Below are 27797 nucleotides of genomic sequence, written 5' to 3'. Positions count from 1 at the left end.
TTAAGCCTAATTGCATGTAATATGAACATGAAAACAATAGTTAGATAGTATAAAAGTAAAGGAGCTACTACATGTTGGGTCTGTGTTTTAATCTCTTCAGACGCAATGAAAAATGAAATGTCACAGTCTTCCCACATGCGTTAACCCAAAGATGAGTGAAATAGGGACGTCGTTCTTTGCATATTATATATCATATTATATATCATAGTATAGTGTATTGTTCGCCTGAGAAAATATATTCATGAACCACATTCAAAAGTGTGAAAAAACATCATTCGTGATCCTTACAATTGAAATGCCCAGGTGCACATGTTATGTAACCCTCCCGAGTCGGTATAAAGAAGTTTGAGAGAACGGAAAACGCTCTTCCTTGACCAGAGAAGGGGTGAGTCTTCATTAGAGTGGACCAGTTCAAAAGCGCCATGTAGCGACAAATGAGAATAGTGCATGTCATACAGGAGCTCAGGCTCCATCAGTCTAACCAGAGTTCGGTGTTGGAACTATGTATAAATAAACAACAACTTAAGTATGATACTAAAAGATATATTGCATAGATAGACGTAGACATACAAAATCAATGTTTTCAACAAATTTCATCTCAATTATTTGGTTGCTTTGTTTGCTTGTTATTTGTATTGTTAATTAGTTAACAAGTAGTCTTTGATTTTCTTCCTCCGTTGACGGTCCCTCGTGCCTCCTGAAACACATTTGTTACACTTTAAACATCTCTGGAAAGTCTCTGATTCTTTACACGTTATCAGAAAGCATGAAAAATACAAGAAATCAAGAAAGATATAAATAATCGGAGAAGTGTCAAAGAAAATGAAACTTTTGATACATAATATCGTAATGTCGACATTTTAGATTTGTCAATCCTACCTTTTTGCACAGCAGCAATAATCACAGATGTAGAATATAACCATCACTGCAGCCTGGAAAACATATTTGATAAATAATTTTTAGATTATAATGACCTGTTAGATTATCTTTAGTATTTTGTTTGACTTAGACTCTCAGTTAACTTGTAGAAAAAAACACTAAAAATTAGCCACCTAACATGGAACAACAACATTTACAGAACATGGCTAATGGAATTTGAGATTTGAAAAATAGATTGCATCGTGGAGGTACATACGTAAGATAAGGTGAACCCTCCAAGTGCAGTGGTCGCCCACGGGAAGCCGAACTTCTGAACCAGGGCACTGCTGGCTGTTGGACCGATGAACTCCCTGTAGAATAGGGACCACAAACACCTTATTCTTCACATAGGAACTACCCGGGGAAGATCACGACAATCATATTCTTTTGCTTTACTTGCCATGACCGGGTTACATTTGACTCTTTGAACTTTGACTCAATGGGGGGGGGGGGTGAAACAGACCACCTTTGACCCTCAACTAGAGTCACGTGCCACAATGTCTCGTATCCAGAGACTAGTAATTTGGTCAGTCATCTTGAAGAAGGCTTTAGCCTCTGCGAAACATTCGACACCTGTGCATTCGATGAGTCCGCAATTCATTGTATTGGAAGAAACTTTGAATACACCAACACACTTGAGCACATAGCCAGTGCCATAAAAATAGTTTCAGCTGTACTCACCCAATTGAAAAGCCTGCGTTGAACAGTCCTGACACTAAGCCGTTCGTCGCAAAGCTGTCTTCCATACCAGCATCGCTGCAGGGGAAATCATTTGCCGGGATGACAACATTTGTCGTTATGATGTTGAATCTATGACAAAATTAATGGCTAGTTGAATAATCTTGGCTGTATGCATTTGCACGTCAGCCAATGAATAGATAAATGAAAATGCTTTGGACACCCTATTTGAGCGTACTGAACAGGATAACTCAGTCTACCTTTAGCTTGTAATAAGACATGTATACCTTGCTGCACAAAGCATCTCATTAAAGATGGGTGACACGGCCACGCCACATCCTAAAGCCAATGTTGCAAGTCCGACGATGTTCATCCAAAGTTTATTTCTGAAAAAAAAAACACATTTCGGACACTAAGGCTGTACTTGAATGATTCAAAGAACCATATGTATGACATAGGCACACCAGAAGAATTTTTGTATACCTAAATCTATCTGGAATGCATTGAACATCAAAACATTTTAAGAACATCACGTCAGTATTCAATAGATAAACACAACTAATACCACGATTCATAGTAAACTGCTGGAGGAGCAAGGACGAGAAAGAGGAGCTGTGAAAGGCTAAGGAAAAACTACACCAATCAGTTTGATATAAACAAATGCAATAGCATAGCATCAATGAGAGTTCGTTACTTCGGTAAAACGTTGAGGTAGTCTGTCAGGAGAGGAGACGGTCCAATCATCACCGTTGACGCTGTAAGGATGACCAGTCCTGTAATCATCATGAACCGCATAGCTTTCTGTCAAAACATAAGCGTCAGCAATGACTCATCATATCACCACTATGCTATCCCTGCCATACTGTTATATTTCATAGGACAATCACTGAGCATTGTTCTATTGTGCTCCGCTGAAATGTATCAGTGACGTTACTTCCATCTGACAGCTTTTGAGAACAACATTCTGATACAACAATGTACAAGTATGTTGACATAGACTAACGTTGTATTTTACAAATATAGGTATTCTAACATGACATGTGCAGTGCTGGTACCTTTTTGTCTGCCATCCAGCCCCAAAGTGGTGCCAGGATGGCGTAAACGGACGAGAACAACAGGAAAATCAGACCCATGTGAGTGGGGGTCAGATATTTATACTGTGGAGAGAGATGGAATTGGAGCTGTTCAGTGAACAAAATTATCCACTACAAAGTGTGGAAATTGCAATAAAAAGATTATGTACACATCGAATGTTTCAAGCACACCTTTAACCTACAAATGTATCATACGCATGATACAGTACCAACTGTCCATAAATGTAGGGTTCACCTTCTTTGCTAGGTACGGCTGTAGAACTGGATCGAGAAAGGAAATCGTACTAGCCATCACCACGCCCAAACCACCTAAGTATAAATATAGAGCAATAGTTATCTCATAATACACTAAATGTTCAATGTTGAATTCACCTTGTCTGAAAGGTAGGGTTGCAGTACTGGATTGAAAAAGGAAATGTTGCCAGACATCACCACACACAAACCACCTACGTACAAAGAAGGTACGTGAAACAGCTTCAAGTTATATGGGGAGACCATGACTGTAGCATACATTTAAAACTTTAGTCAGTTTCGTCCAACTAATTTCATTATTCATTTTCAGTTGCCCTTGATGAACGAGCGAAAGCGCATGTACATCACAGTTTACTTTCGCAATTTACAGGAGTGGATTCGATGTTCGGCGCGGCCAGAGCTTACAGCATTACAGACATTGCAACATTTGCAGCAGGCAAAGTGCTTGTATATCGATGATGAGCCGTGTTTTATTGTTACGGCATAACAGTAAAACTTAAGATAGGTAGATGTTCATCCAAAGTTTGCTACAAAAAACTGATACAGAAAAATATCATTATTGCACGTAACGCAAATCATCGCATCGCATTGTTATGTACTCACATGTAAAGATAATGACTGGCAGTTTCAGTAACGACAACAGAGATCCTGTCTTCTTTTCCCCTTCATTCTCATCTGCCATGACATACCAAGAGAGAAGCGAGTGTTACATTAGTGTAGCTTTGTAACCTAGTGTTTGATTCGGCTGATACGCACAAAAATACATGTAACACTTTCACAGCATGCGCGCGCATGTGGCCAAAATATAAGCTATATTCACTGCACTCTCTTATAATGATAGAAACAATACAAATTGTAAAAGTAGTAAGTTTTTAGCTACATGTACTTCAAACAGTTAGGTCACCCTGGGCAGATCGTAGGGCTTCTTTGGATGCAGATATTTGAGTGCATGTGGGGAGGACACACCCAAGCACACACATGTGTTCCTATATCTTAAATAACATCTTTCCCCTTACCGGGCTGTGGTGGAACCAAGACCCACAAACACACGCCACAACACAGCAGAACTCCTCCCACCACCAGGAACGGTAGTTTGAACCCTCCAGCCTGGAGTCAAAACAAAAGAACGCTAGAATACAGTCGATTCTACCATTCATTGTTGAATTAGATATTTGTTCCTCCTAGACATGTATACATGCTATAAGGGTATGAATGATATGGCAAGACGTTTCGATAGACTTAATCAAAACCTAACGGACGTTATTGTACCTTAAATACGCCTTAGAGTTACTGTACTCGCCCGTCTAGATGGCCGGATATATGCTTTAAAGGCGGTGAAATGGCACAGAAACCTTGCAGTGAAATGTATAGGCACAATTTTGGAAAACTCACGTCATATAAAAAGCCGCCGATTGGTGGACCTGCCATCAAACCGAGGCCTGTAAAAATCTCCAAAGTTCCCTGTACAACAACAAAGTTATCAGGCGTTTAATACTCTTATCTGTATTCACTAAAGCTGTTAATGGATGCCATGATATTTCGATGGCATTTGAGGCCTACATCGCGACCTATATTGCGGCCTACATTGCGGCCTACATTGCAACCTACGTTGCGGCCTACGTTGCGGTCTACATGGAGCCTACAAAGCAGTCTACATGGCGGCCTACATGGCGGCCTACATGGCGGCCTACATTGCGGCCTACATTGCGGTCTACATTGCGGCCTACATTGCAGTCTACATGGCGGTCTACATGCGGCCTACATTGCCGCCTACATTGTGGCCTACATTGCGGCCTATATGCGGCCTATATTGCGGTCTACATGCGGCCCACATTGCGGCCTACATTGTGTCCTACATTGCGGTCTACATGGCGGCCTACATGGCCATTGCGGTCTACATGGCGGCCTACATGGCGGCCTACATGCGGCCCACATTGCGGTCTACATGGTGGCCTACATTGTATCCTACATTGCGGCCTATATGCGGCCTATATTGCAGTCTACATGCGGCCCACATTGCGGTCTACATGCGGCCCACATTGCAGCCTACATTACGGCCTACATAATGGCCTCGTTGCGGCCTATATGTACATTTTAGCCTACATGCACATTGCGGTCTACATTGCGGCCATGTATATATTGCGGTATACATGCGGCCTACATTGCGGTCTACATGCGGCCCACATTGCGGCCTAAATTGCGGCCTACATTGCAACCTACGTTGCGGCCAACATTGCGGTCTACATGGAGCCTACATTCCGGTCTACATTGCGGTCTACATGGCGGCCTACATGGCGGCCTACATGCGGCCCACATTGCGGTCTACATGGTGGCCTACATTGTATCCTACATTGCGGCCTATATGCGGCCTATATTGCAGTCTACATGCGGCCCACATTGCGGTCTACATGCGGCCCACATTGCAGCCTACATTACGGCCTACATAATGGCCTCGTTGCGGCCTATATGTACATTTTAGCCTACATGCACATTGCGGTCTACATTGCGGCCATGTATATATTGCGGTATACATGCGGCCTACATTGCGGTCTACATGCGGCCCACATTGCGGCCTAAATTGCGGCCTACATTGCAACCTACGTTGCGGCCAACATTGCGGTCTACATGGAGCCTACATTCCGGTCTACATTGCGGTCTACATGGCGGCCTACATGGCGGCCTACATGCGGCCCACATTGTGGCCTACATTGCAGTCTACATGGCGGTCTACATGCGGCCTACATTGTGGCCTACATTGCGGCCTATCTGCGGCCCACATTCCGGTCTACATGCGGCCCACATTGCGGTCTACATGGAGCCTATATTGCGGCCTACATTGCGCATGTCTTGTTCATGTCTGACAGGATAAGACAGGAAAGTTTCGGCATCCTAGCGATTGTCGGACTTACACGCCTTTTAGACCTGAGTACTACGGTCGCCAATCTAGACCGCAATCGAGGCCGCAAAGTAAAAAAAAAGTACCTTCGATCTATACCTTCAGCATACATTTAGCAATCGAGGCCGCATTCGAGGCCGCAAATTAGAAAAGTACCTTCGATCGATCCCACCTGATATACAAAGCATTTGAGATGAAAGCTTGTTCATGTCTGACAGGATAAGACAGGAAAGTTTCGGCATCCTAGCGATTGTCGGACTTACACGCCTTTTAGACCTGAGTACTACGGTCGCAAATCTAGACCACAATCGAGGCCGCAAAGTAAAAAAAAAAATACCTTCGGCATACATTTAGCAATCGAGGCCGCAATCGAGGCCGGAATCGAGGCCGCAAATTAGAAAAGTACCTTCGATCGATCCCACCTGATGTACAAAGCATTTGAGATGAAAGCTTGTTCATGTCTGACAGGATAAGACAGGAAAGTTCCGTCATCCTAGCGATTGTCGGACTTACACGCCTTTTAGTACCTTCGATCGATCCCACCTGATATACAAAGCATTTGAGATGAAAGCTTGTTCATGTCTGACAGGATAAGACAGGAAAGTTTCGGCATCCTAGCGATTGTCGGACTTACACGCCTTTTAGACCTGAGTACTACGGTCGCCAATCTAGACCGCAATCGAGGAAGCAAAGTAAAAAAAAAGTACCTTCGATCTATACCTTCAGCATATATTTAGCAATCGAGGCCGCAATCGAGGCCGCAAATTAGAAAAGTACCTTCGATCGATCCCACATGATATACAAAGCATTTGAGATGAAAGCTTGTTCATGTCTGACAGGATAAGACAGGAAAGTTTCGGCATCCTAGCGATTGTCGGACTTACACGCCTTTTAGACCTGAGTACTACGGTCGCCAATCTAGACCGTAATCGAGGCCACAAAGTAAAAAAAAAAGTACCTTCGATCTATGCCTTCGGCCTACATGGCGGCCTACATGCGGCCCACATAGCGGGCTACATGGTGGCCTACATTGTATCCTACATTGCGGCCTATATGCGGCCTATATTGCAGTCTACATGCGGCCCACATTGCGGTCTACATGCGGCCCACATTGCAGCCTACATTACGGCCTACATAATGGCCTCGTTGCGGCCTATATGTACATTTTAGCCTACATGCACATTGCGGTCTACATTGCGGCCTACATTGCGGCCTACATTGCAGCCTACATTGTGGCCTACATTGCGGCCTACATTGCAGCCTACATTGTGGCCTACATTGCGGCCTATATGTACATTTTAGCCTACATTGCAGCCTACATTTCTTCATGTATATATTGCGGTATACATGCGGCCTACATTGCGGTCTACATGCGGCCCACATTGCGGCCTAAATTGCGGCCTACATTGCAACCTACGTTGCGGCCAACATTGCGGTCTACATGGAGCCTACATTCCGGTCTACATTGCGGTCTACATGGCGGCCTACATGGCGGCCTACATGCGGCCCACATTGTGGCCTACATTGCAGTCTACATGGCGGTCTACATGCGGCCTACATTGTGGCCTACATTGCGGCCTATCTGCGGCCCACATTCCGGTCTACATGCGGCCCACATTGCGGTCTACATGGAGCCTATATTGCGGCCTACATTGCGCATGTCTTGTTCATGTCTGACAGGATAAGACAGGAAAGTTTCGGCATCCTAGCGATTGTCGGACTTACACGCCTTTTAGACCTGAGTACTACGGTCGCCAATCTAGACCGCAATCGAGGCCGCAAAGTAAAAAAAAAGTACCTTCGATCTATACCTTCAGCATACATTTAGCAATCGAGGCCGCATTCGAGGCCGCAAATTAGAAAAGTACCTTCGATCGATCCCACCTGATATACAAAGCATTTGAGATGAAAGCTTGTTCATGTCTGACAGGATAAGACAGGAAAGTTTCGGCATCCTAGCGATTGTCGGACTTACACGCCTTTTAGACCTGAGTACTACGGTCGCAAATCTAGACCACAATCGAGGCCGCAAAGTAAAAAAAAAAAATACCTTCGGCATACATTTAGCAATCGAGGCCGCAATCGAGGCCGGAATCGAGGCCGCAAATTAGAAAAGTACCTTCGATCGATCCCACCTGATGTACAAAGCATTTGAGATGAAAGCTTGTTCATGTCTGACAGGATAAGACAGGAAAGTTTCGGCATCCTAGCGATTGTCGGACTTACACGCCTTTTAGACCTGAGTACAACGGTCGCCAATCTAGACCGTAATCGAGGCCGCAAAGTAAAAAAAGAGTACCTTCGGCAAACATTTAGCAATCGAGGCCGCAATCGAGGCCGCAATCGAGGCCGCAAATTAGAAAAGTACCTTCGATCGATCCCACCTGATGTACAAAGCATTTGAGATGAAAGCTTGTTCATGTCTGACAGGATAAGACAGGAAAGTTTCGGCATCCTAGCGATTGTCGGACTTACACGCCTTTTAGACCTGAGTACTACGGTCGCCAATCTAGACCGCAATCGAGGCCGCAAAGTAAAAAAAAGTACCTTCGGCATACATTTAGCAATTGAGGCCGCAATCGAGGCCGCAAATTAGAAAAGTACCTTCGATCGATCCCACATGATATACAAAGCATTTGAGATGAAAGCTTGTTCATATCTGACAGGATAAGACAGGAAAGTTTCGGCATCCTAGCGATTGTCGGACTTACACGCCTTTTAGACCTGAGTACCTTCGATCTATACCTTCGGCATACATTTAGCAATCGAGGCCGCAATCGAGGCCGCAAATTAGAAAAGTACCTTCGATCGATCCCACGTGATATACAAAGCATTTGAGATGAAAGCTTGTTCATGTCTGACAGGATAAGACAGGAAAGTTCCGGCATCCTAGCGATTGTCGGACTTACACGCCTTTTAGACCTGAGTACTACGGTCGCCAATCTAGACCGTAATCGAGGCCACAAAGTAAAAAAAAAAGTACCTTCGATCTATACCTTCGGCATACATTTAGCAATCGAGGCCGGAATCGAGGCCGCAAATTAGAAAAGTACCTTCGATCGATCCCACCTGATATACAAAGCATTTGAGATGAAAGCTTGTTCATGTCTGACAGGATAAGACAGGAAAGTTTCGGCATCCTAGCGATTGTCGGACTTACACGCCTTTTAGACCTGAGTACTACGGTCGCCAATCTAGACCACAATCGAGGCCGCAAAGTAAAAAAAAAAACCTTCGGCATACATTTAGCAATCGAGGCCGCCATCGAGGCCGGAATCGAGGCCGCAAATTAGAAAAGTACCTTCGATCGATCCCACCTGATATACAAAGCATTTGAGATGAAAGCTTGTTCATGTCTGACAGGATAAGACAGGAAAGTTTCGGCATCCTAGCGATTGTCGGACTTACACGCCTTTTAGACCTGAGTACTACGGTCGCCAATCTAGACCGCAATCGAGGAAGCAAAGTAAAAAAAAAGTACCTTCGATCTATACCTTCAGCATATATTTAGCAATCGAGGCCGCAATCGAGGCCGCAAATTAGAAAAGTACCTTCGATCGATCCCACATGATATACAAAGCATTTGAGATGAAAGCTTGTTCATGTCTGACAGGATAAGACAGGAAAGTTTCGGCATCCTAGCGATTGTCGGACTTACACGCCTTTTAGACCTGAGTACTACGGTCGCCAATCTAGACCGCAATCGAGGCCCCAAAGTAAAAAAAAAGTACCTTCGGCATACATTTAGCAATCGAGGCCGCAATCGAGGCCGCAAATTAGAAAAGTACCTTCGATCGATCCCACCTGATATACAAAGCATTTGAGATGAAAGCTTGTTCATGTCTGACAGGATAAGACAGGAAAGTTCCGGCATCCTAGCGATTGTCGGACTTACACGCCTTTTAGACCTGAGTACTACGGTCGCCAATCTAGACCGTAATCGAGGCCACAAAGTAAAAAAAAAAGTACCTTCGATCTATACCTTCGGCATACATTTAGCAATCGAGGCCGCAATCGAGGCCGCAAATTAGAAAAGTACCTTCGATCGATCCCACCTGATATACAAAGCATTTGAGATGAAAGCTTGTTCATGTCTGACAGGATAAGACAGGAAAGTTTCGGCATCCTAGCGATTGTCGGACTTACACGCCTTTTAGACCTGAGTACTACGGTCGCCAATCTAGACCACAATCGAGGCCGCAAAGTAAAAAAAAAAACCTTCGGCATACATTTAGCAATCGAGGCCGCAATCGAGGCCGGAATCGAGGCCGCAAATTAGAAAAGTACCTTCGATCGATCCCACCTGATATACAAAGCATTTGAGATGAAAGCTTGTTCATGTCTGACAGGATAAGACAGGAAAGTTTCGGCATCCTAGCGATTGTCGGACTTACACGCCTTTTAGACCTGAGTACTACGGTCGCCAATCTAGACCACAATCGAGGCCGCAAAGTAAAAAAAAAAACCTTCGGCATACATTTAGCAATCGAGGCCGCCATCGAGGCCGGAATCGAGGCCGCAAATTAGAAAAGTACCTTCGATCGATCCCACCTGATATACAAAGCATTTGAGATGAAAGCTTGTTCATGTCTGACAGGATAAGACAGGAAAGTTTCGGCATCCTAGCGATTGTCGGACTTACACGCCTTTTAGACCTGAGTACTACGGTCGCCAATCTAGACCGCAATCGAGGAAGCAAAGTAAAAAAAAAGTACCTTCGATCTATACCTTCAGCATATATTTAGCAATCGAGGCCGGAATCGAGGCCGCAAATTAGAAAAGTACCTTCGATCGATCCCACATGATATACAAAGCATTTGAGATGAAAGCTTGTTCATGTCTGACAGGATAAGACAGGAAAGTTTCGGCATCCTAGCGATTGTCGGACTTACACGCCTTTTAGACCTGAGTACTACGGTCGCCAATCTAGACCGTAATCGAGGCCACAAAGTAAAAAAAAAAGTACCTTCGATCTATGCCTTCGGCCTACATGGCGGCCTACATGCGGCCCACATAGCGGGCTACATGGTGGCCTACATTGTATCCTACATTGCGGCCTATATGCGGCCTATATTGCAGTCTACATGCGGCCCACATTGCGGTCTACATGCGGCCCACATTGCAGCCTACATTACGGCCTACATAATGGCCTCGTTGCGGCCTATATGTACATTTTAGCCTACATGCACATTGCGGTCTACATTGCGGCCTACATTGCGGCCTACATTGCAGCCTACATTGTGGCCTACATTGCGGCCTACATTGCAGCCTACATTGTGGCCTACATTGCGGCCTATATGTACATTTTAGCCTACATTGCAGCCTACATTTCTTCATGTATATATTGCGGTATACATGCGGCCTACATTGCGGTCTACATGCGGCCCACATTGCGGCCTAAATTGCGGCCTACATTGCAACCTACGTTGCGGCCAACATTGCGGTCTACATGGAGCCTACATTCCGGTCTACATTGCGGTCTACATGGCGGCCTACATGGCGGCCTACATGCGGCCCACATTGTGGCCTACATTGCAGTCTACATGGCGGTCTACATGCGGCCTACATTGTGGCCTACATTGCGGCCTATCTGCGGCCCACATTCCGGTCTACATGCGGCCCACATTGCGGTCTACATGGAGCCTATATTGCGGCCTACATTGCGTATGTCTTGTTCATGTCTGACAGGATAAGACAGGAAAGTTTCGGCATCCTAGCGATTGTCGGACTTACACGCCTTTTAGACCTGAGTACTACGGTCGCCAATCTAGACCGCAATCGAGGCCGCAAAGTAAAAAAAAAGTACCTTCGATCTATACCTTCAGCATACATTTAGCAATCGAGGCCGCATTCGAGGCCGCAAATTAGAAAAGTACCTTCGATCGATCCCACCTGATATACAAAGCATTTGAGATGAAAGCTTGTTCATGTCTGACAGGATAAGACAGGAAAGTTTCGGCTTCCTAGCGATTGTCGGACTTACACGCCTTTTAGACCTGAGTACTACGGTCGCAAATCTAGACCACAATCGAGGCCGCAAAGTAAAAAAAAAGTACCTTCGGCATACATTTAGCAATCGAGGCCGCAATCGAGGCCGGAATCGAGGCCGCAAATTAGAAAAGTACCTTCGATCGATCCCACCTGATGTACAAAGCATTTGAGATGAAAGCTTGTTCATGTCTGACAGGATAAGACAGGAAAGTTTCGGCATCCTAGCGATTGTCGGACTTACACGCCTTTTAGACCTGAGTACAACGGTCGCCAATCTAGACCGTAATCGAGGCCGCAAAGTAAAAAAAGAGTACCTTCGGCATACATTTAGCAATCGAGGCCGCAATCGAGGCCGCAATCGAGGCCGCAAATTAGAAAAGTACCTTCGATCGATCCCACCTGATGTACAAAGCATTTGAGATGAAAGCTTGTTCATGTCTGACAGGATAAGACAGGAAAGTTTCGGCATCCTAGCGATTGTCGGACTTACACGCCTTTTAGACCTGAGTACTACGGTCGCCAATCTAGACCGCAATCGAGGCCGCAAAGTAAAAAAAAGTACCTTCGGCATACATTTAGCAATTGAGGCCGCAATCGAGGCCGCAAATTAGAAAAGTACCTTCGATCGATCCCACATGATATACAAAGCATTTGAGATGAAAGCTTGTTCATATCTGACAGGATAAGACAGGAAAGTTTCGGCATCCTAGCGATTGTCGGACTTACACGCCTTTTAGACCTGAGTACCTTCGATCTATACCTTCGGCATACATTTAGCAATCGAGGCCGCAATCGAGGCCGCAAATTAGAAAAGTACCTTCGATCGATCCCACGTGATATACAAAGCATTTGAGATGAAAGCTTGTTCATGTCTGACAGGATAAGACAGGAAAGTTCCGGCATCCTAGCGATTGTCGGACTTACACGCCTTTTAGACCTGAGTACTACGGTCGCCAATCTAGACCGTAATCGAGGCCACAAAGTAAAAAAAAAAGTACCTTCGATCTATACCTTCGGCATACATTTAGCAATCGAGGCCGGAATCGAGGCCGCAAATTAGAAAAGTACCTTCGATCGATCCCACCTGATATACAAAGCATTTGAGATGAAAGCTTGTTCATGTCTGACAGGATAAGACAGGAAAGTTTCGGCATCCTAGCGATTGTCGGACTTACACGCCTTTTAGACCTGAGTACTACGGTCGCCAATCTAGACCACAATCGAGGCCGCAAAGTAAAAAAAAAAACCTTCGGCATACATTTAGCAATCGAGGCCGCCATCGAGGCCGGAATCGAGGCCGCAAATTAGAAAAGTACCTTCGATCGATCCCGCCTGATATACAAAGCATTTGAGATGAAAGCTTGTTCATGTCTGACAGGATAAGACAGGAAAGTTTCGGCATCCTAGCGATTGTCGGACTTACACGCCTTTTAGACCTGAGTACTACGGTCGCCAATCTAGACCGCAATCGAGGAAGCAAAGTAAAAAAAAAAGTACCTTCGATCTATACCTTCAGCATATATTTAGCAATCGAGGCCGCAATCGAGGCCGCAAATTAGAAAAGTACCTTCGATCGATCCCACATGATATACAAAGCATTTGAGATGAAAGCTTGTTCATGTCTGACAGGATAAGACAGGAAAGTTTCGGCATCCTAGCGATTGTCGGACTTACACGCCTTTTAGACCTGAGTACTACGGTCGCCAATCTAGACCGCAATCGAGGCCGCAAAGTAAAAAAAAAGTACCTTCGGCATACATTTAGCAATCGAGGCCGCAATCGAGGCCGCAAATTAGAAAAGTACCTTCGATCGATCCCACCTGATATACAAAGCATTTGAGATGAAAGCTTGTTCATGTCTGACAGGATAAGACAGGAAAGTTTCGGCATCCTAGCGATTGTCGGACTTACACGCCTTTTAGACCTGAGTACCTTCGATCTATACCTTCGGCATACATTTAACAATCGAGGCCGCAATCGAGGCCGCAAATTAGAAAAGTACCTTCGATCGATCCCACGTGATATACAAAGCATTTGAGATGAAAGCTTGTTCATGTCTGACAGGATAAGACAGGAAAGTTCCGGCATCCCAGCGATTGTCGGACTTACACGCCTTTTAGACCTGAGTACTACGGTCGCCAATCTAGACCGTAATCGAGGCCACAAAGTAAAAAAAAAAGTACCTTCTATCTATACCTTCGGCATACATTTAGCAATCGAGGCCGCAATCGATGCCGCAAATTAGAAAAGTACCTTCGATCGATCCCACGTGATATATAAAGCATTTGAGATGAAAGCATGTTCATGTCTGACAGGATAAGACAGGAAAGTTTCGGCATCCTAGCGATTGTCGGACTTACACGCCTTTTAGACCTGAGTACTACGGTCGCCAATCTAGACCGCAATCGAGGCCGCAAAGTAAAAAAAAAAGGAACTTCAGCAATATTTAGCAATCGAGGCCGCAATCGAGGCCGCAAATTAGAAAAGTACCTTCGATCGATCCCACGTGATATACAAAGCATTTGAGATGAAAGCTTGTTCATATCTGACAGGATAAGACAGGAAAGTTCCGGCATCCTAGCGATTGTCGGACTTACACGCCTTTTAGACCTGAGTACTACGGTCGCCAATCTAGACCGCAATCGAGGCCGCAAAGTAAAAAAAAAAGTACCTTCGGCATACATTTAGCAATCGAGGCCGCAATCGAGGCCTCAAATTAGAAAAGTACCTTCGATCGATCCCACCTGATATACAAAGCATTTGAGATGAAAGCTTGTTCATGTCTGACAGGATAAGACAGGAAAGTTTCGGCATCCTAGCGATTGTCGGACTTACACGCCTTTTAGACCTGAGTACCTTCTATCTATACCTTCGGCATACGTTTAACAATCGAGGCCGCAATCGAGGCCGCAAATTAGAAAAGTACCTTCGATCGATCCCACCTGATATACAAAGCATTTGAGATGAAAGCTTGTTCATGTCTGACAGGATAAGACAGGAAAGTTCCGGCATCCTAGCGATTGTCGGATTTACACGCCTTTTAGACCTGAGTACAACGGTCGCCAATCTAGACCGTAATCGAGGCCACAAAGTAAAAAAAAAAAGTACCTTCTATCTATACCTTCGGCATACATTTAGCAATCGAGGCCGCAATCGAGGCCGCAAATTAGAAAAGTACCTTCGATCGATCCCACCTGATATACAAAGCATTTGAGATGAAAGCTTGTTCATGTCTGACAGGATAAGACAGGAAAGTTTCGGCATCCTAGCGATTGTCGGACTTACACGCCTTTTAGACCTGAGTACTACGGTCGCCAATCTAGACCGCAATCGAGGCCGCAAAGTAAAAAAAAATACCTTCGATCTATACCTTCAGCATACATTTAGCAATCGAGGCCGCAATCGAGGCCGCAAATTAGAAAAGTACCTTCGATCGATCCCACCTGATATACAAAGCATTTGAGATGAAAGCTTGTTCATGTCTGACAGGATAAGACAGGAAAGTTTCGGCGTCCTGGCGATTGTCGGACTTACACGCCTTTTAGACCTGAGTACTACGGTCGCCAATCTAGACCGCAATCGAGGCCGCAAAGTAAAAAAAAAGTACCTTCGGCATACATTTAGCAATCGAGGCCGCAATCGAGGCCGCAAATTAGAAAAGTACCTTCGATCGATCCCACGTGATATACAAAGCATTTGAGATGAAAGCTTGTTCATGTCTGACAGGATAAGACAGGAAAGTTCCGGCATCCTAGCGATTGTCGGACTTACGCGCCTTTTAGACCTGAGCACTACGGTCGCTAATCTAGACCGCAATCGAGGCCACAAAATAATAAAAAAGTACCTTCGGCATACATTTAGCAATCGAGGCCGCAATCGAGGCCGGAATCGAGGCCGCAAATTAGAAAAGTACCTTCGATCGATCCCACCTGATGTACAAAGCATTTGAGATGAAAGCTTGTTCATGTCTGACAGGATAAGACAGGAAAGTTTCGGCATCCTAGCGATTGTCGGACTTACACGCCTTTTAGACCTGAGTACTACGGTCGCCAATCTAGACCGCAATCGAGGCCGCAAAGTAAAAAAAAAAGTACCTTCGGCAAACATTTAGCAATCGAGGCCGCAATCGAGGCCTCAAATTAGAAAAGTACCTTCGATCGATCCCACCTGATGTACAAAGCATTTGAGATGAAAGCTTGTTCATGTCTGACAGGATAAGACAGGAAAGTTCCGGCATCCTAGCGATTGTCGGACTTACACGCCTTTTACACCTGAGTACCTTCGATCTATACCTTCGGCATACATTTAGCAATCTAGGCCGCAATTGAGGCCGCAAATTAGAAAAGTACCTTCGATTGATCCCGCGTGATATACAAAGCATTTGAGATGAAAGCTTGTTCATGTCTGACAGGATAAGACAGGAAAGTTTCGGCGTCCTAGCGATTGTCGGACTTACACGCCTTTTAGACCTGAGTACTACGGTCGCCAATCTGACCGCAATCGAGGCCGCAAAGTAAAAAAAAAGTACCTTCGATCTAAACCTTCAGCATACATTTAGCAATCGAGGCCGCAATCGAGGCCGCAAATTAGAAAAGTACCTTCGATCGATCCCACGTGATATACAAAACATTTGAGATGAAAGCTTGTTCATGTCTGACAGGATAAGACAGGAAAGTGTCGGCATCCTAGCGATTGTCGGACTTACACGCCTTTTACACCTGAGTACCTTCGATCTATACCTTCGGCATACATTTAGCAATCGAGGCCGCAATGGAGGCCGCAAATTAGAAAAGTACCTTCGATCGATCCCACGTGATATACAAAGCATTTGAGATGAAAGCTTGTTCATGTCTGACAGGATAAGACAGGAAAGTTTCGGCGTCCTAGCGATTGTCGGACTTACACGCCTTTTAGACCTGAGTACTACTGTCGCCAATCTAGACCGCAATCGAGGCCGCAAAGTAAAAAAAAAGTACCTTCGATCTAAACCTTCAGCATACATTTAGCAATCGAGGCCGCAATCGAGGCCGCAAATTAGAAAAGTACCTTCGATCGATCCCACGTGATATACAAAGCATTTGAGATGAAAGCTTGTTCATGTCTGACAGGATAAGACAGGAAAGTTTCAGCGTCCTAGCGATTGTCGGACTTACACGCCTTTTAGACCTGAGTACTACGGTCGCCAATCTAGACCGCAATCGAGGCCGCAAAGTCAAAAAAAGGACCTTCGATATATACCTTAAGCATACATTTAGCAATCGAGGCCGCAATCGAGGCCGCAAATTAGAAAAGTACCTTCGATCGATCCCACGTGATATACAAAGCATTTGAGATGAAAGCTTGTTCATGTCTGACAGGATAAGACAGGAAAGTTCCGGCATCCTAGCGATTGTCGGACTTACGCGCCTTTTAGACCTGAGTACTACGGTCGCAAATCTAGACCGCAATCGAGGCCGCAAAGTAAAAAAAAAGTACCTTCGATCTATACCTTCGGCATACATTTAGCAATCGAGGCCGCAATTGAGGCCGCAAATTAGAAAAGTACCTTCGATCGATCCCACGTGATATACAAAGCATTTGAGATGAAAGCTTGTTCATGTCTGACAGGATAAGACAGGAAAGTTTCGAAGTCCTAGCGATTGTCGGACTTACACGCCTTTTAGACCTGAGTACTACGGTCGCCAATCTAGACCGCAATCGAGGCCGCAAAGTAAAAAAAAAGTACCTTCGATCTATACCTTCAGCATACATTTAGCAATCGAGGCCGCAATCGAGGCCGCAAATTAGAAAAGTACCTTCGATCGATCCCACGTGATATACAAAGCATTTGAGATGAAAACTTGTTCATGTCTGACAGGATAAGACAGGAAAGTTCCGGCATCCTAGCGATTGTCGGACTTACACGCCTTTTACACCTGAGTACCTTCGATCTATACCTTCGGCATACATTTAGCAATCGAGGCCGCAATTGAGGCCGCAAATTAGAAAAGTACCTTCGATCGATCCCACGTGATATACAAAGCATTTGAGATGAAAGCTTGTTCATGTCTGACAGGATAAGACAGGAAAGTTTCGGCGTCCTGGCGATTGTCGGACTTACACGCCTTTTAGACCTGAGTACTACGGTCGCCAATCTAGACCGCAATCGAGGCCGCAAAGTAAAAAAAAAGTACCTTCGATCTATACCTTCAGCATACATTTAGCAATCGAGGCCGCAATCGAGGCCGCAAATTAGAAAAGTACCTTTGATCGATCCCACGTGATATACAAAGCATTTGAGATGAAAGCTTGTTCATGTCTGACAGGATAAGACAGGAAAGTTTCAGCGTCCTAGCGATTGTCGGACTTACACGCCTTTTAGACCTGAGTACTACGGTCGCCAATCTAGACCGCAATCGAGGCCGCAAAGTAAAAAAAAAGTACCTTTGATCTATACCTTCAGCATACATTTAGCAATCGAGGCCGCAATCGAGGCCGCAAATTAGAAAAGTACCTTCGATCGATCCCACCTGATATACAAAGCATTTGAGATGAAAGCTTGTTCATGTCTGACAGGATAAGACAGGAAAGTTCCGGCATCCTAGCGATTGTCGGACTTACACGCCTTTTAGACCTGAGTACTACGGTCGCCAATCTAGACCGCAATCGAGGCCACAAAGTAAAAAAAAAGTACCTTCGGCATATATTTAGCAATCGAGGCCGGAATCGAGGCAGGAATCGAGGCCGCAATCGAGGCCGCAAATTAGAAAAGTACCTTCGATCGATCCCACCTGATGTACAAAGCATTTGAGATGAAAGCTTGTTCATGTCTGACAGGATAAGACAGGGAAGTTTCGGCATCCTAGCGATTGTCGGACTTACACGCCTTTAAGACCTGAGTACTACGGTCGCCAATCTAGACCGCAATCGAGGCCGCAAAGTAAAAAAAAAGTACCTTCGATCTATACCTTCAGCATACATTTAGCAATCCAGGCCGCAATCGAGGCCGCAAATTAGAAAAGTACCTTCGATCGATCCCACCTGATATACAAAGCATTTGAGATGAAAGCTTGTTCATGTCTGACAGGATAAGACAGGAAAGTTCCGGCATCCTAGCGATTGTCGGACTTACACGCCTTTTAGACCTGAGTACTACGGTCGCCAATCTAGACCGCAATCGAGGCCGCAAAGTAAAAAAAAAGTACCTTCGGCATACATTTAGCAATCGAGGCCGCAATCGAGGCCGCAAATTAGAAAAGTACCTTCGATCGATCCCACCTGATATACAAAGCATTTGAGATGAAAGCTTGTTCTTGTCTGACAGGATAAGACAGGAAAGTTTCGGCATCCTAGCGATTGTCGGACTTACACGCCTTTTAGACCTGAGTACTACGGTCGCCAATCTAGACCGCAATCGAGGCCGCAAAGTAAGAAAAGTACCTTCGGCATACATTAAGCAATCGAGGCCGCAATCTTGGCCGCAATCGAGGCCGCAAATTAGAAAAGTACCTTCGATCGATCCCACCTGATGTACAAAGCATTTGAGATGAAAGCTTGTTCATGTCTGACAGGATAAGACAGGAAAGTTTCGGCATCCTAGCGATTGTCGGACTTACACGCCTTTTATACCTGAGTACCTTCGATCTATACCTTCGGCATACATTTAGCAATCGAGGCCGCAATCGAGGCCGCAAATTAGAAAAGTACATTCGATCGATCCCACCTGATATACAAAGCATTTGAGATGAAAGCTTGTTCATGTCTGACAGGATAAGACAGGAAAGTTCCGGCATCCTAGCGATTGTCGGACTTACACGCCTTTTAGACCTGAGTACTACGGTCGCCAATCTAGACCGTAATCGAGGCCACAAAGTAATAAAAAAAGTACCTTCGATCTATACCTTCAGCATACATTTAGCAATCGAGGCCGCAATCGAGGCCGCAAATTAGAAAAGTACCTTCGATCGATCCCACCTGATATACAAAGCATTTGAGATGAAAGCTTGTTCATGTCTGACAGTAAGACAGGAAAGTTTCGGCATCCTAGCGATTGTCGGACTTACACGCCTTTTAGACCTGAGTACTACGGTCGCCAATCTAGACCGCAATCGAGGCCACAAAGTAAAAAAAAAGTACCTTCGGCATACATTTAGCAATCGAGGCCGCAATCGAGGCCGCAAATTAGAAAAGTACCTTCGATCGATCCCACCTGATATACAAAGCATTTGAGATGAAAGCTTGTTCTTGTCTGACAGGATAAGACAGGAAAGTTTCGGCATCCTAGCGATTGTCGGACTTACGCGCCTTTTAGACCTGAGTACTACGGTCGCCAATCTAGACCGCAATCGAGGCCGCAAAGTAAGAAAAGTACCTTCGGCATACATTAAGCAATCGAGGCCGCAATCTTGGCCGCAATCGAGGCCGCAAATTAGAAAAGTACCTTCGATCGATCCCACCTGATGTACAAAGCATTTGAGATGAAAGCTTGTTCATGTCTGACAGGATAAGACAGGAAAGTTTCGGCATCCTAGCGATTGTCGGACTTACACGCCTTTTAGACCTGAGTACTACGGTCGCCAATCTAGACCACAATCGAGGCCGCAAAGTGAAAAAACTGACAGGATAAGACAGGAAAGTTCCGGCATCCTAGCGATTGTCGGACTTACACGCCTTTTAGACCTGAGTTCTACGGTCGCCAATCTAGACCGCAATCGACGCCGCAAAGTAAAAAATAGGTACCTTCGATCTATACCTTCGGCATACATTTAGCAATCGAGGCCGCAATCGAGGCCGCAAAGTACCTTCGATCGATCCCACCTGATGTACAAAGCATTTGAGATGAAAGCTTGTTCATGTCTGACAGTAAGACAAGAAAGTTTCGGCATCCTAGCGATTGTCGGACTTACACGCCTTTTAGACCTGGGTACTACGGTCGCCAATCTAGACCGCAATCGAGGCCGCAAAGTAAAAAAAAAGTACCTTCGGCATACATTTAGCAATCGAGGCCGCAATCGAGGCCGCAAATTAGAAAAGTACCTTCGATCGATCCCACCTGATATACAAAGCATTTGAGATGAAAGCTTGTTCATGTCTGACAGGATAAGACAGGAAAGTTTCGGCATCCTAGCGATTGTCGGACTTACACGCCTTTAAGACCTGGGTACTACGGTCGCCAATCTAGACCGCAATCGAGGCCGCAAAGTAAAAAAAAAAGTACCTTCGATCTATACCTTCGGCATACATTTAGCAATCGAGGCCGCAATCGAGGTCGCAAAAGTACCCGCCTTTTAGACCTTACTACTACGGTCGCCAATCTAGACTGCAATCGAGGCCTCAAAGTAAAAAAAAATACCTTCGATCTATACCTTCGGCATAAATTTAGCAATCGAGGCCGCAATCGAGGCCGCAAATTAGAAGAGTACCATCGATCGATCCCACCTGATATACAAAGCATTTGAGATGAAAGCTTGTTCATGTCTGACAGGATAAGACAGGAAAGTTCCGGCATCCTAGCGATTGTCGGACTTACACGCCTTTTAGACCTGAGTACTACGGTCGCCAATCTAGACCGCAGTCGAGGCCGCAAAGTAAAAAAAAAGAACCGTCGATCTATACCTTCGGCATACATTTAGCAATCGAGGCCGCAATCGAGGCCGCAAATTAGAAAAGTACCTTCGATCGATCCCACCTGATGTACAAAGCATTTGAGATGAAAGCTTGTTCATGTCTGACAGGATAAGACAGGAAAGTTTCGGCATCCTAGCGATTGTCGGACTTACACGCCTTTTAGACCTGAGTACTACGGTCGCCAATGTAGACCGCAATCGAGGCCGCAAAGTAAAAAAAAAGTACCTTCGGCATACATTTAGCAATCGAGGCCGCAATCGAGGCCGCAATCGAGGCCGCAAATTAGAAAAGTACCTTCGATCGATCCCACCTGATATACAAAGCATTTGAGATGAAAGCTTGTTCATGTCTGACAGGATAAGACAGGAAAGTTTCGGCATCCTAGCGATTGTCGGACTTACACGCCTTTTAGCAGTCTACATGGCGGTCTACATGCGGCCTACATTGTGGCCTACATTGCGGCCTATATGCGGCCTATATTACGGTCTACATGCGGCCCACATTGCGGTCTACATGCGGCCCACATTGCGGCCTACATTGCGGCCTACATGGCGGCCTACATTGCAGTCTACATGGAGGCCTACATTGCGGCCTACATTGCAACATACATTGTGGCCTACACTGCGGCCTATATGTACATGGCGGTCTACATGCGGCCCACATTGCGGTCTACATGCGGCCAACATTGCGGCCTACATTGCGGCCTATATGCGGCCCACATTGCGGCCTACATTGCGGCCTACATTACCTACGTTGCGGCCTGCATTGCGGTCTAAATGGAGCCTACATTGCGGCCTACATGGCGGCCTACATTGTGGCCCACATTGCGGTCTACATGCGCCCCACATTGCGGCCACATTGCGGCCTACATTGCGGCCTACATTGCGGCCTACGTTGCGGCCTACATTGCTGTCTACATGGAGCCTACATTGCGGCCTACATGGCGGTCTACATGGCGGCCTACATGGCGGTCTACATTGCAGTCTACCTGGCGGCCTACATGCGGCCTACATGCGGCCTACATGCGGCCTACATTGCAGCCTACATTGCAACCTACGTTGCGGCCTAATTGCGGCCTACATTGCGGCCTATATGTACATTTTAGCCTACATGCACATTGCGGCCTACATTGCAGCCTACATTGCGGTCTACATTGCAGTCTACATTGCCACGGTGACATTGCGGCCTTCATTGCAGTCTACATGGCGGTCTACATGCGGCCTACATTGTGGCCTACATTGCAGCCTATATGCGGCCTATATTACGGTCTACATGCGGCCCACATTGCGGTCTACATGCGGCCCACATTGCGGCCTACATTGCGGCCTACATGGCGGCCTACATTGCAACCTCCATTGTGGCCTACATTGCAGTCTACATGAAGGCCTACATTGCGGCCTACATTGCAACATACATTGTGGCCTACATGGCGGCCTATATGTACATGCCGGTTACATGCGGCCCACATTGCGGTCTACATGCCTACTTTGCGGCCTATATGCGGCCCACATTGCGGCCTACATTGCGGCCTACATTACCTACGTTGCGGCCTATATTGCGGTCTAAATGGAGCCTACATTGCGGCCTACATGGCGGCCTACATTGTGGCCCACATTGCGGTATACATGCGGCCCACATTGAGGCCTACATTGCGGCCTACATTGCAACCTACGTTGCGGCCTACATTGCGGTCTACATGGAGCCTACATTGCGGCCTACATGGCGGTCTACATGGCGGCCTACATGGCGGTCTACATTGCAGTCTACCTGGCGGCCTACATTGCGGCCTACCTGCGGCCTACATGCGGTCTACATGCGGCCTACATTGCGGCCTACATTGCAACCTACGTTGCGGCCTAATTGCGGTCTTCATGGCGGCCTACATGGCTGCCTACATGCGGCCCACATTGCGGCCTACATTGCGGCCTACATGGCGGCCTACATTGCAACCTCCATTGTGGCCTACATTGCGGCCTATATGTACATGGAGGTCTATATGCGGCCCACATTGCGGTCTACATGCCTACTTTGCGGCCTATATGCGGCCCACATTGCGGCCTACATTGCGGCCTACATTACCTACGTTGCGGTCTAAATGGAGCCTACATTGCGGCCTACATGGCGGCCTACATTGCGGCCCACATTGCGGCCTACATTGCGGCCTACATTGCAACCTACGTTGCAGCCTACATTGCGGTCTACAAGGAGCCTACATTGCGGCCTACATGGCGGTCTACATGGCGGCCTACATGGCGGTCTACATTGCAGTCTACCTGGCGGCCTACATGCGGCCCACATGCGGCCTACATGCGGCCTACATGCGGCCTACATTGCGGCCTACATTGCAACCTACGTTGCGGCCTAATTGCGGTCTTCATGGCGGCCTACATGGCCGCCTACATGCGGCCCACATTGCGGCCTACATGGAGCCTACATGGCGGCCTATATGCGGCCTATATGCGGCCTATATTGCGGTCTACATGCGGCCCACATTGCGGTCTACTTGCGGCCCACATTGTGGCCTACATTACGGCCTACATTGTGGCCTACATTGCGGCCTATATGTACATTTTAGCCTACATGCACATTGCGGTCTACATTGCGGCGTACATTGCGGCCTACATTGCGGCCTACATTGTGGCCTACATTGCGGCCTATATGAACATTTTAGCCTACATTGCAGCCTACATTTCTTCATGTAGGCCTATATTGCGGTATACATGCGGCCCACATTGCGGTCTACATGCGGCCCACATTGCGGCCTACATTGCGGCCTACATTGCAACCTACGTTGCGGCTTACATTGCGGTCTACATTGCGGCCTACATGGCGGCCTACATGCGGCCCACATTGCGGTCTACATGCGGCCCACATTGCGGCCTACATTGCGGCCTACATGGCGGCCTATATGCGGCCTATATTACGGTCTACATGCGACCCACATTGCGGTCTACATGCGGCCCACATTGCGGCCTACATTACGGCCTACATTGTGGCCTACATTGCGGCCTATATGTACATTTCAGCCTACATGCACATTGCGGTCTACATTGCGGCCTACATTGCGGCCTACATGAAGCCTACATTGCAGCCTACATTTCTTCATGTAGGCCTTAAATAGGCTACACAGTTTACTAATAGATATCTAGATATCACATACATAGATAGATAGATATAGATATCGATTCTGATATAGATACATATATAGATATGATATGATATAAAGATATAAGATGGATGATATGTATTGGCCTAGGTTAAATTCCATGATCGGACGATCACTACATACCATGACAGTAGCCACATTGTTGGGAAACGCATGAGTCAGGATGGCTGTCCCTGCTGTATTAGAGGCAGACACTGCAAGCGCGTCGATAGACCGGATCGCGAAGCAAAGAATTATGAAAGTGGTCCCATCCGTGTACTGTAGGAAACTGTCATAGAAAGAGTGTTCAAGAGGCTATGTCAAATCATCTTTTAAATCTCGGGAGGTAGGTAGGAAATTATTCTCAACAATGTTAACTCCATGCTACTCTCCAAGCAGAGGGCTCCGGCGTGTTGTTGACGTCTTCTTGGGCGGTTTTGGGCTTTCTATTTGTCCTGTTTTCTTTATGTCACTAAGCCAAACGAAATAAATAAAACGGGACAAAGTAGAAAGCTCGACAAAAACGCATAAAAAGACGCCAAAAACAAGCATGAGCCAAACCTCTACCATCTCCTGTTTCCAATGACTGACAAGAACAGGAAACCTACGCACACGCACACAGATACATATTGCCTCTTGTGTAGAATATTACGGCTTACATTGCAAAAAGTACTTTTCAATTAGTATCATGACCTGTGGCAATCGTATATTATATCAGTGAGGTCAAATTTATCTACATAGATACCGTGTATAAATATGTAACGGACGCAACAGAAGGCTATTGTAAAGCTATGGGACTTACCCAAACAAGACAGTACAGCCCCCTGACAGAAGCAGCCCACTTATCAACATGAACCTGGACCCGATGGATGTGAGCTATGAGAAGAATCATTAAGGTTATGTAATTATTCAAATCACTTAAAAAATAGAGTATAGCGAGTTTGGTACTCTTCTATAAAAAGTGAAGAATATTGAATACTGCTTTTAAATTTCATTTTATGTGTCTTCAAATTTGACAAAAATGCAAGTAGTCATACATAAGATAAAACCTTTTTGATACTTTGTTCAAATATAGAAAAACAATAATAGCTTTAACACTATAGATAGGAACAAATGATGAAGACTCACATATTTCCCAAAGAACGGTCCAGCGACTAAGCCCACTATTGCATAGATTCCAATAATAAACCCCACTGTGAGCTGAGAGGCTCCTCGTTGGAGAGCCTGCAAAATGCACATACAATTTCTCGACAACAAGTACATTGTATTTCCTTCTGAACCTTGGTTCATCATTGCAACCTGTTTGTACAGATGTATACCGTTCAAGATTTTTACATGCTGTCTAGTGTCATAAAACATAGAGATAAAGGATAGAAAAGAAAATTCCGATGAGAAATTGTGATGATATGTACAAACGGACATGTACCATGTTAAATGCTCAGATATTGTTCGTATCCTTTCCTCTATTCACATATACACATACATACATACATACATGTACATGTACACACACGCACAGTACACTGTAGTTGAAAAATGCAGCGCAAAAAAAGAATGTAATAATACAACTCACCTCTCCCGGGAAGAAGGGAGTAACTATGGAGTAACTACAGAACGCTATAAAGTTGTTCAGGGCGATGCAGACAAACGTGAATATCTGGACTCTGGACGCCTTGGTGCAGCTGAATCCCTCTGAACTGGCGTCTTCCTCCTCTGGAGTCTCTGTGGGATCCGCCAGGGGATCGGCAAGGGCGGTGGCTCCATCGGTAAGCATGGCAACGGAGCCGTACTGACTGTGGAGACTTTTACCTGTGCTGGTCAGTGGGCGTGATGCACCGTGGAGGCCCTCGTGTTCCTCCATCATGGCTAGAGTTCGTTAGGTCACGACTTTTATCCTGAAAACACACACACACACACACACTGTGAATTAGGAGGAGTCGAACGATCCCCGTGGTGTCCATCAATTTTTCTCGGGGGTGGGGGGTGGGGTGGATGTGTTATCTGGTAATGTGTACTCTACATGTTTTGCACTCTGGTAATCACGGTGTACTCTACATGGCTAAACGCTCTCTGCCCTATGAAAAGGCAAATTTCGTCAGGCCCGAATTACACTTCTACAATTATAAATATCGATCAAAAACTGATCACGATACGCTCATTCTGTACTCTAGGGAAATGGTTAGACCCCATAAGGAACGAAACTTAGCCAACACAAATGTCAGACTGTCGACTCCAGGGCCCGAAAGCTGGGATCAGTTCTATATCTGCATCTATTGTACTTGAAGCATTGCTAGTATCCCTTCCGTGTTGGAGCCCATTCACGGTTGCGACTACGCATGTGCAGTGTCAAAGGTAAAGGCCCCTGAGACGTAAACAAAACCCGTCGGGGCGTTGTCATGCAAATCTAGACAATGTCGAGACGAGAACTGTTTACAAGCCAGGGGCCTTCACCTTTGACACTGCACATGCGTAGTCGCAACCGTGAATAGGCTTATAGCTAGCTAGTTTGCTCCATGTCTATAATGACCGTGCGGTCAAATTACAGATGAACATTCATGATACTCTTCGTCTGACCGTGGCCGACGTAGCGGCAGATGCCTGAAGTCATGTTCGGCTATAAGCTAGTTCGGAGATGCTACTACGCATGTGCAGTGTCAAAGGTGCAGGCCCCCGGCTCGTATACAGTGCTCGCCTGGACATTGTCTAGATTTGCATAACAACTGTCTAGATTTGCATAACAACGCCCCGACTGGCTTTGTTCACGTCTCGGGGGCCTTCACCTTTGACACTGCACATGCGTAGTAACAACTCCGAACTAGCTTATAGCTAAATCAATGTCGGCGGTAGGTCGGGAGCACCCTACCCACTACACCACTACTGACTTACTGTCAACCACCAGCCAACCCAATTCAGACCTCCCGTTAGCAGCCGAACACCAGCCGACCTAGCTTCCGAACCACTACAGACCATGGTTGGGGGAAGTTCGGGGGGGGGGGGTGGTCATGTTTATTCCACTAACCTGGCTATCAGACATTAGCTGGCTGACATTCCGGTCCTCTCGCTTGACACCCGGCGTCCAACCTGCCCTACTTGTTAGATCCAAGCACAAGGCGCTAGGCGAGGACTTGAAAAGTCCTGTTCAAACTTAGATCCTGCTCTAACCTCTAACCCCTGACCTAACATGCGTAGTCAACCAATGATGACAAAGCTGACGAAT

At 46.0% G+C, this 27797-nt stretch overlaps 1 protein-coding gene across 3 annotated transcripts; it reads right to left on the bottom strand.

The window, feature by feature from the left end:
* Window positions 1-74: 74 nt before the first annotated feature.
* Window positions 75-27775, bottom strand: LOC136436684 (MFS-type transporter SLC18B1-like). 3 transcript variants are annotated; one of them, XM_066430877.1, is made up of 16 exons: window positions 27600-27775; window positions 26154-26475; window positions 25709-25804; window positions 25383-25456; window positions 24725-24869; window positions 4335-4403; window positions 3959-4049; window positions 3546-3617; window positions 3063-3136; window positions 2652-2753; window positions 2291-2397; window positions 1884-1982; window positions 1600-1674; window positions 1136-1229; window positions 880-932; window positions 75-697 (listed from the first exon to the last, which is right to left on the bottom strand). In XM_066430877.1, the coding sequence occupies exons 2-16, from the start codon at window positions 26442-26444 to the stop codon at window positions 643-645; spliced, it is 1497 nt and encodes a 498-aa protein (XP_066286974.1). In that variant the 5' UTR covers window positions 26445-26475; window positions 27600-27775; the 3' UTR covers window positions 75-642. The 3 variants fall into 3 exon arrangements, with proteins under 3 accessions (XP_066286974.1, XP_066286973.1, XP_066286975.1); XM_066430876.1 differs by lacking the exon at window positions 3063-3136 and adding an exon at window positions 2926-2999 and having other exon boundaries at window positions 27600-27771; XM_066430878.1 differs by lacking the exons at window positions 2652-2753; window positions 3063-3136 and adding an exon at window positions 2926-2999 and having other exon boundaries at window positions 27600-27774.
* Window positions 27776-27797: the final 22 nt, after the last annotated feature.

This window comes from Branchiostoma lanceolatum, chromosome 6 (assembly GCF_035083965.1).
Source record: "Branchiostoma lanceolatum isolate klBraLanc5 chromosome 6, klBraLanc5.hap2, whole genome shotgun sequence".
Lineage (NCBI taxonomy): Eukaryota > Metazoa > Chordata > Leptocardii > Amphioxiformes > Branchiostomatidae > Branchiostoma > Branchiostoma lanceolatum.
This window is presented reverse-complemented; position numbering and strand designations above follow the sequence as displayed.

Coding starts and splice junctions, on each gene's coding strand:
- LOC136436684 (XM_066430877.1), bottom strand. CDS start 26,444: ATGATGGAGGAACACGAGGGCCTCCACGGTGCATCACGCCCACTGACC. Junction 24,870..25,382: donor GGCTGTACTGTCTTGTTTGG/GTAAGTCCCATA, acceptor TTTCTATGACAG/TTTCCTACAGTACACGGATG. Junction 3,618..3,958: donor CTTGGTTCCACCACAGCCCG/GTAAGGGGAAAG, acceptor ATGTCATGGCAG/ATGAGAATGAAGGGGAAAAG.